Source organism: Coregonus clupeaformis, unplaced genomic scaffold (genome assembly GCF_020615455.1).
Source record: "Coregonus clupeaformis isolate EN_2021a unplaced genomic scaffold, ASM2061545v1 scaf5072, whole genome shotgun sequence".
Classification (NCBI taxonomy): Eukaryota; Metazoa; Chordata; class Actinopteri; order Salmoniformes; family Salmonidae; genus Coregonus; species Coregonus clupeaformis.
In genome coordinates, this window is record NW_025538526.1 from 4534 (window position 1) to 15220 (window position 10687).

Sequence of the window (10687 nt, forward strand, 5' to 3'; positions counted from 1 at the left end):
AGGTTATTCTTGCTGTAATGTTGTGCAGGGGTGTGGGGGTCGCAGGGAGATGGATGTCAGTTTAAGGTTGTTATAATGTTGTTGTAACGTTGTTGTAACGTTGTATAGGTGTTTGGGGGGGTCGCAGGGGGATGGATTTTAGTCTAAGGTTGTTGTAATGTTGTTGTAACGTTGTATAGGTGTTTGGGGGTCGCAGGGGGATGGATTTTAGTCTAAGGTTGTTGTAATGTTGTATAGGTGTTTGGAGGTAGCAGGGAGATGGACTCTCTGAAGAAGGAGTTGGAGGAGGAACTGAAGCTGTCTGCTGATGACCTGAGGAGTCACGCCTGGTACCATGGACCTATACACAGAGAGGTAAACACACACACCTGGTACCATGGACCTATACACAGAGAGGTACACACACACCTGGTACCATGGACCTATACACAGAGAGGTACACACACACCTGGTACCATAGACCAATACACAGGAGGTACACACACACACCTGGTACCATGGACCAATACACAGGAGGTACACACACACACACCTGGTACCATGGACCTATACACAGAGAGGTACACACACACCTGGTACCATAGACCAATACACAGGAGGTACACACACACACCTGGTACCATAGACCAATACACAGGAGGTACACACACACACCTGGTACCATAGACCAATACACAGGAGGTACACACACACCTGGTACCATGGACCAATACACAGGAGGTACACACACACCTGGTACCATGGACCTATACACAGAGAGGTGCACACACACCTGGTACCATGGACCTATACACAGAAAGGTGCACACACACACCTGGTACCATGGACCTATACACAGAGAGGTACACACACACCTGGTCCCATGGACCTATACACAGAGAGGTACACACACACCTGGTACCATGGACCTATACACAGGAGGTACACACACACCTGGTCCCATGGACCTATACACAGAGAGGTGCACACACACCTGGTACCATGGACCTATACACAGAGAGGTACACACACACCTGGTCCCATGGACCTATACACAGAGAGGTACACACACACCTGGTACCATGGACCTATACACAGAGAGGTACACACACACCTGGTCCCATGGACCTATACACAGAGAGGTGCACACACACCTGGTACCATGGACCTATACACAGGAGGTACACACACACCTGGTACCATGGACCTATACACAGAGAGGTACACACACACCGGGTACCATAGACCTATACACAGAGAGGTACACACACACCTGGTCCCATGGACCTATACACAGGAGGTACACACTCTCTCACATTCTCTCTCTCACACTATCTCTCTCTCTCTCTCTCTCTCTAGGGGGCAGAGGCTCTGCTGGAGAGAGATGGTGACTTCCTGGTTCGTGACTCAGGCTCCTCCTCCGGTGACTATGTCCTGAGTTGCTATTGGAAGGACGAACCCATGCACTTCAAGATCATTAGGGTGGTCCTTCGGCCCAAGAAGGTGTGTGTATGTGTTTGTGTGTGTGTGCTGTTCTGTTTCAGTTTGAGGGGGACTGGTTTGACGTGTGTCCATCTGCGTGTGTTATCATGATGTGTGTCCTCCAGGGTTATTCCCGCGAGCTGTTCCAGTTTGAAGGGGATCGTTTCGACAACATTCCCGCCCTGGTGCGTTTCCACGTGGGTGGACGGCATCCCGTCTCCCAGGCCTCTGGCGCCGTGGTCTTTCACCCAATCACACGCACCCTGCCTATACGTGTCATCAGTGAGCGCCAGGCAGAGCGGACCCGTAAGAACCTACAGATGACGTAGATAGAACACACTGTCGCAGTCTATGTGTTGAAATATTTGTTTTATTCCATTGAGGTGCAGGAAAAGTAGAGGAGTTTATTCCTCAGAGAGGCAGTGGGTTGTGTTCGAACCCACGCAGACTCTGGTAACCTAAACTGTACATGTTTGCCGACAGTCCGCGGCACTAAACCACTGGACCACACACTGTCGGTCTGTCAAAACATTGGTTATTAATGAATGAACTGCGCCGGAACGACAAACGGTGTGGAGCTACATTATTAAGTGCTGTGTTCCCGGAGGCTTGCGTCTCACCAACTCAGGCGTAGATATGATTTTCTTCCCCCTCTAGACAGCAGCAGCTCCAGCAACAGCGCCCTCCAGAGGGTGGGCGTGGAATTACGGCCAGACCGCAGCAAGAGACTCAGCTTCAACTCATCACACATGGACACACTACATGTCACTAACACACTGCTCAGGTGGCTTTACACACATACACACACACACACACACACATACACATACACACACATTTACATTTACATCATTTAGCAGACGCTCTTATCCAGAGCGACTTACAAATTCACACATACACACACACAGACATATACACACACACACACACACACACACACACATACATACACACACACACACACACACACACACACACACACACAGAAAACTACACACTCAAAGATACTGTTTTGTGTTGTGTTTGGTATAGTTACAGTGTGTGTGTGTGTGTGTGTGTGTGTGTGTGTGTGTGTATGTGTGTGTGTGCGTGTGTGTTTCTCAGGAGTGGGAGTCAGCCAGCCAACCTGGAGAATCTGGGCAGAAGACCCTCGATCCAATCAGCACAGTCCGAAAGCAACCTACGCACAGGTAACATACACATACACACACACACACAGATACACAAACACACACACACAGATACACACACACAGATACACACACACACACACTCATTCCCACCTCTGCTCAGGTAACACACACACACCTCTCTCTCTCTCCTCTCCCTCCAGGTGCGCCTCATAGCTGTCAATCAGAGGCTGTAAGCCCCGCCCCCATTTCCCCAGTGTTCCGAACGGGTAGCGAACCCCTGCTCAGCCCCTCAGCCCTCAGACACACACAGCCCTCACACCCAGGTAACACACCACACACACACACACACACACACACACACACCCAGGTAACACACCACACACACAGCCCTCACACCCAGGTAACACACCACACACACACACACACCCAGGTAACACACCACACACACACACACACCCAGGTAACACACCACACACACACACACACCCAGGTAACACACCACACACACACACACACACCCAGGTAACACACCACACACACACACACACCCAGGTAACACACCACACACACACACACACCCAGGTAACACACCACACACCACACACACCCAGGTAACACACCACACACACACACACACCCAGGTAACACACCACACACACACACACACCCAGGTAACACACCACACACACACACACACCCAGGTAACACACCACACACCACACACACAGGTAACACACCACACACACACACACCCAGGTAACACACCACACACACACACACACACACACACACCCACACACACACACAGCCCTCACACCCAGGTAACACACCACACACACACACACCCAGGTAACACACCACACACACACACACACCCAGGTAACACACCACACACACACACACACACACACACACACCCACACACACACACAGCCCTCACACCCAGGTAACACACACCACACACACACACACACACACACACACACACACACACAGGTAACACACACGGCCCTCACACCCAGGTAACACACCACACACACACACACACACACACACACACACACACACACACACACAGGTAACACACACGGCCCTCACACCCAGGTAACACACCACACACACACACACACACACACACACACACACACACACACACACACACACACAGGTAACACACACGGCCCTCACACCCAGGTAACACACCACACACACACACACACACCCAGGTAACACACCACACACACACACACACACCCAGGTAACACACCACACACACACACACACACAGGTAACACACACGGCCTTCACACCCAGGTAACACACACACACCCTTTCTGTAACCCCCCTGTGGTCCCCAGGTGGAGGTGTGACGCAGCGAGGTTCTGACGGACAGCTGCACCCCCGAGCCCCGCCCAAACCTTTCAGAGTCTCCGTCCTCTTCCCCGGGACTCCTCCCAACCGTCACTGTGACGACCCCTATGACGAGCTGGTCATCCAGGTGCCTGAATCAAAGTAAGAAGAAACCATTGGTCTACAGCTTTTCCCAAACTAGGGGTCGCGACTGATTTTGAAAATGGGGTCGAGAGAGAAACTCTGAAATAAAATGTAAAAAATGGTGCTTGGTTCATATAACCAGGGTTACGTCAGTAACTTCCGGTAGCCGTTAGATGCGGTTGTAATAATCAGATGGTTTCTGTTTTCTTCCTACAAATGTAGCTCTATCTTTTGAATGGTTTAAGCTACGAAATATTATGACCCCATCGCTGAAAGATAAGACGTTCAGGAACACGTTTCCTTCTACGATGCCCACAAGCCTCATTAGAACAGAGTGGAGAAGACCAGGCACTAATTCAGACTGGGGGGAAAAAAGAACATCATCAATGATCATGTTCTTTCCTACACATAAGATCATAGCAAATTATAGCCTGGTAATCTTCTGAACTTCCCAATAACTTTCTGATACATTTCAGTCACTTCAAACGGTATACTCAGTAACGGTGCATGGGTAAAATCACTGGGGAAGCCATGCCTGGAGAAAATAAATGCCATATTACAACCTACAGTATGTGTTGTGATAATTGCGTTGTTTGCTCTATAACCTGTTAGTTCATATGCCTTGCCACCGTGATATATAGGCCTAAAGGCCGGGACAATAAGAAGACACAGTGGCAGAATAAATTCAACCACACCTTTGTTTCATCCCAAAACCGGAGAGCAACCTCTGTCTGGTGAAGTCCATAAAGCATTATTGCATGTAACAAAAATGTACGTGATCAATCAAGTTAATATTTCGGACATTTTTGGACTACTAAACAGCTATTGATTTAGAACTACAGAGAGTTACCGCAAGTCACAAAGAAAAGCTGCCTCCCTCCACTATTCCAGCACCATTTCAACTTCAACATTTCAACATCATCAAATCACCTATGCTTAGTTTAATACAGTGACAACTAAAAGATGGCAAAAACTATTTAGACCAGTCCAACGTAAGCCGTCTACATCTAGCTACATATTGAACTTCCATCTCTCAGACCAGAGGCACAATGTGTGAATTTATGGTTGGATCAGAATCGCCGTTATAATCATTGGCCAGTACGGAGAATTAAGGAAGACCACAAGTCCAAATCCCTATCTCCATCCATGGCTAATTTAGGAAAGGGACACTTTTAGCTAGCTAGCCACCAGAGGATAACAACACAACGAGAAGCAACAATTCAAGTTTATTTCTGTCAATTACGCTTTGCTTGATGTGACGTGATTGGTGTGAAGCCAAATCCAAGCCAAATCCATTTTACCCCCAAAACCTGGTTGCCTCTGGCAGGAGGCCTACATTTGGCCGCAAGTGGATCTTCCAGCAAATTAATCCCAAGCACTAATCAAAATCCACAAGGAAATGGTTAATTAACCACAAAATCAACATTTTGCAATGGCCATCTCAGTCTCCGCCTTGAACCCCATTGAAAACCTGTGGTTTGATTTGAGGAAGCAGCAGTCCATAAGCGCAGACAAAGTATATGAAGGACCTGGAAAGATTCTGCATGGAGGAATGGTCTAAGATCCCTCCCAATGTGTTGTCCCATCTCATAAAACATTTTAGAAAAAGGCTCAGTGACGTTATCCTCACAAGATGAGGGCGCTAGAGTACTTAAAACAGGGGTGCCAATAATGTTGACCCCTATCTTTTTATTATTTTTTATTATTTGTTAAACAAAAGCTATTTATCTGAGCAATTGTACTAGTATAAAGGAATATAATTGTTTAAAAAATGTTGAGCAATATAGCTCAGTATCTGTATTATTTATTGGATACAGTGTTTTCTGCTCATCTTCCTCAAGAGTGTCATTATGGACCTGTATATATACGTCTGTTAATGTGTGTTTCCTGTCAGAAAGCGTGGCCACGTGGACAGGCTGCGTGCTGAGGAGAAGTGGCAGAGCAGAGCCCGTCTCACCGAGACATCCTTCAACTTCCTGGAGGCACAGAAAAGCGGGGAGTTGCCTGGGTTACCGTTTGACGGACAGGCCCAGGAGGAGGAGGAGGATTCACACTTTCAGAGGCCGCAGGTTCGTTGTTGTTTATTTAATTTGATTTACAATGAACAACATTGTGATGTAGGGGATTCTATTCATGTTTATTGAACAACATTGTGATGTCTTTGATGTAGTTGATGTTTTTTAGCTCAGTTTGACTACATTTGGGTGAATAACAGACTATGAACTCTAATCTAATGTAATGTAATCTAATCCTGCTACCACACAATAACAAACCATATGTAGTAGTTATACAGACATGTTACTACCAGGCTGTTACCAGGTGGAGACGGTGTCGTGTTTCAGACTGGACCAGTTTGAGAAGTAACGTGTTATTAGCATGTTATCAATATATTAATAACATGTTACCAGATGGAGATGGTGTCGTGTTTCAGACTGGACCAGTTTGAGAAGTAACGTGTTATTAACATGTTACCAGGTGGAGACGGTGTCGTGTTGCAGACTGGACCAGTTTGAGAAGTAACGTGTTATTAACATGTTACCAGGTGGAGACGGTGTCGTGTTGCAGACTGGACCAGTTTGAGAAGTAACGTGTTATTAGCATGTTACCAGGTGGAGATGGTGTCGTGTTTCAGACTGGACCAGTTTGAGAAGTAACGTGTTATTAACATGTTACCAGGTGGAGATGGTGTCGTGTTTCAGACTGGACCAGTTTGAGAAGTAACGTGTTATTAACATGTTACCAGGTGGAGACGGTGTCGTGTTTCAGACTGGACCAGTTTGAGAAGTAACGTGTTATTAACATGTTACCAGGTGGAGACGGTGTCGTGTTGCAGACTGGACCAGTTTGAGAAGTAACGTGTTATTAACATGTTACCAGGTGGAGACGGTGTCGTGTTTCAGACTGGACCAGTTTGAGTCCCTCCTGCTACCAGAAAATAACAGACCTCTAGATCCCACCGTTCTGCTGGCGCTCAAAGAACTGTTCACACGCTCCAACGCCATGACAACCGCTCTGCACATTCTCAGTGTCGACTGCCAGGTAAACACATAGTTATAAACACACACACACACACACACACACACACACGTAGACACCTATGCACTATAAACACACACATACACACTCTCTCTCTCTCACACACAAACACACTGTCTGTCTGTGTGTAGGTGGCTCGTATCGTGGGTGTGACAGAGGACCAGAGGAGGATGATGGGAGTTGGCTCAGGTCTGGAGCTGGTCACCCTGTCTCACGGACAACAGCTCAGACGGGACCTGCTGGAGAGGTACACACACATACACACATACACACATACACACATACACACACACACACACACACACACACACACACACACACACACACACACACACACACACACACACACACACACACACACACACACACACACACACACACACACACACACACACACACACACACACACACACACACACACCTGCCTCAAATATGAACATCTAACTGTGTTTCTGTATGCGTCAGGCACCACCTGCTAGCCCTGGGCGTTGCCATAGATATCCTGGGCTGTACAGGGACAGTGGGTCAGAGGGCCACGGTGTTGCATAAAGTCATCCTATTGGCCCAGGCCCTGAGAGACCACGCCCACAACCTCTACGCATTCTCAGCCGTCATGAAGGCTCTGGAGATGCCTCAGGTAATACACACACACTATGCTTTGTTTAAAAGACCCTAGATACGAGTCAAGGTCGCTAAAGAGACCCTAGATACGAGTCAAGGTCACTAAAGAGACCCTAGATACGAGTCAAGGTCACTAAAGAGACCCTAGATACGAGTCAAGGTCACTAAAGAGACCCTAGATACGCATCAAGGTCGCTAAAGAGACCCTAGATACGAGTCAAGGTCGCTACAGAGACCCTAGATACGAGTCAAGGTCACTAAAGAGACCCTAGATACGAGTCAAGGTCGCTAAAGAGACCCTAGATACGAGTCAAGGTCGCTAAAGAGACCCTAGATACGAGTCAAGGTCGCTAAAGAGACCCTAGATACGAGTCAAGGTCGCTACAGAGACCCTAGATACGCGTCAAGGTCGCTAAAGAGACCCTAGATACGAGTCAAGGTCGCTACAGAGACCCTAGATACGCGTCAAGGTCGCTAAAGAGACCCTAGATACGAGTCAAGGTCGCTAAAGAGACCCTAGATACGCGTCAAGGTCACTAAAGAGACCCTAGATACGAGTCAAGGTCGCTAAAGAGACCCTAGATACGAGTCAAGGTCGCTAAAGAGACCCTAGATACACGTCAAGGTCGCTAAAGAGACCCTAGATACGAGTCAAGGTCGCTAAAGAGACCCTAGATACGAGTCAAGGTCGCTAAAGAGACCCTAGATACGAGTCAAGGTCGCTAAAGAGACCCTAGATACGAGTCAAGGTCGCTAAAGAGACCCTAGATACGAGTCAAGGTCGCTAAAGAGACCCTAGATACGAGTCAAGGTCACTAAAGTGTGCGTGCACGTCCGTCCTGTGTGTGTAGGTCGTTCATCTGGAGAGGACATGGAGAGCGTTGAGGAGGAACCACACAGAGAGCGCTGGGATGTTTGAGAAGAACCTCAAACCCTTCATGAAGGCTCTGAATGACGGAGATGGTGAGGAAGGTGTGTGTGTGTGTGTGTGTTTAATATGTGTCTGTTGTGTGTGTAATGTGTGTGTAATTGTGTGTGTGTGTGTGTGTGTGTTTAATATGGGTCTGTTGTGTGTGTAATGTGTGTGTGATGTGTGTGTAGACTCTGTGGTGCAGGGTCCCCTGGCTGTGCCCTACCTGGTTCCCCTCCTGAGGCTGATGGAGGGAGAGGAGGGAGAACACACTGAGAGAGGCTGTCAGTTATTATACAACACCCTGCAGGCAGCACGCAACGCTGCGCTACACGCCCCACAGTACCAGGAGCACGCACACAGCCTGCTCACAGGTAACACACACACACTGTAGAACACACACACACAAGCAAACACACACTATAGAACACACACACTATGGAACACACACACACACACACACACACACTGTAGAACACACACACACTGTAGAACACACACACTATAGAACACACACACTGTAGAACACACACACTATAGAACACACACACTATAGAACACACACACACACACACAAGCAAACACACACTATAGAACACACACACTGTAGAACACACACATTATGGAAAACACACTATAGAACACACACACTATAGAACACACACACTATAGAACACACACACACACAAGCAAACACACACTATAGAACACACACACTGTAGAACACACACATTATGGAAAACACACTATAGAACACACACACTATAGAACACACACACACGATAAAAAACACACATTATAGAAAACACACACGATAAAAAACACATTATAGAAAACACACACTATAAAAAACACACATTATAGAAAACACACACTATAAAAAACACACATTATAGAAAACACACACTATAAAAAACACACATTATAGAAAACACACAGGCACACATCCAAACCACCAAATCAATCACATTCGTCCCACCTAATAACCATCCTGAGTCACTCTGTCCCGTCAGGTGACTGGGAGCCAATCCCAGAGCTGCTGGAGTGTTTCAGGACAGAGTTTGCCCTAAGGCTGTTCTGGGGACAGACTGGAGCGGAGGCAGACAGGGAGGAACGCTACCACAAGTTTGACAAGATCCTCACCGTGCTCTCCCACAAACTGGAACCCACCGAGGGGTTCCCCCGAACTCTGACCTCTTACCCTTAACCTCTATACTGTGACCTGTGCTGCATTCAGAAGGGCTCAACGTTGCAACCTGTTTACCTGGGTCGTATTCATTAGTTCGCACCGTACTGAAGCGTTTTGCAGCAAAAGAAAGTTCAGGTAATCCCTCCCTGTTTCAGTCAGTTTGGTGCCTTAATGAATATGACCCTGGGGCGGTCCTGGGAGTTGTCTGGGTGTTGCCGTGGTCGACGCCCGTGGGTTCCGTACCTAGCAGGTGTGGATGGGTTGGTTTACCCAAATAAACCTGGCCAAGGTCTACCTCCCAAATTGCACCCTATTCACTATAAAGTACACTACTTTTGACCAGGGCTCTGGTTGAAAGTAGTGCACTATATAGGGAATAGGGTGCTACGAAAGGACACAGACAAGGTGTGTGATGTGGGTCTACTGGTTGTTGGTACTGGCATGTCAAAATGTTGACCTGCAGAGTTTACCTGTTAACATGTTCTGTGTTCATTTCAGACAACTTTATTCTCAACCATCTAGGTGTCTGTGATATTTTTTTATTTTTTTATTATTTTTTTTTAAAGGGGATATCACTGGAAAGGTCTGAGTTTTAACATGTTTTCTATTTAGATTATATTTGTAAAGAGATAAAATGATATAAATGATTTAAACATCACTGTGTCAACTTTGGTCCGTAAAAAAAAAGACAACGCACAACAAAATGAAACAAACATCAAATTTTTCACATCACTTTTTTTAAATTTTTTTTTCAAATCAAAAAGGTTCACAGGTACTTAGAGGTCAACACATAAGTTGTTTTAAAATGTGATCATATAATAATATATATTTATATCTACTCCA

The 10687-nt window shown here is 46.8% G+C and overlaps 1 protein-coding gene across 1 annotated transcript; it reads left to right on the top strand.

Moving 5' to 3' along the window:
* The first annotated feature begins 218 nt into the window (after window positions 1–218).
* On the top strand, window positions 219–9862 carry LOC121565563 (breast cancer anti-estrogen resistance protein 3 homolog). The gene is made up of 14 exons (XM_045220702.1): window positions 219–354; window positions 1339–1482; window positions 1587–1767; window positions 2119–2245; window positions 2566–2651; window positions 2795–2917; window positions 3953–4106; window positions 5983–6157; window positions 6966–7127; window positions 7256–7371; window positions 7590–7761; window positions 8597–8708; window positions 8847–9029; window positions 9669–9862. The coding sequence occupies exons 1-14, from the start codon at window positions 259–261 to the stop codon at window positions 9860–9862; spliced, it is 2025 nt and encodes a 674-aa protein (XP_045076637.1). The 5' UTR covers window positions 219–258.
* Window positions 9863–10687: the final 825 nt, after the last annotated feature.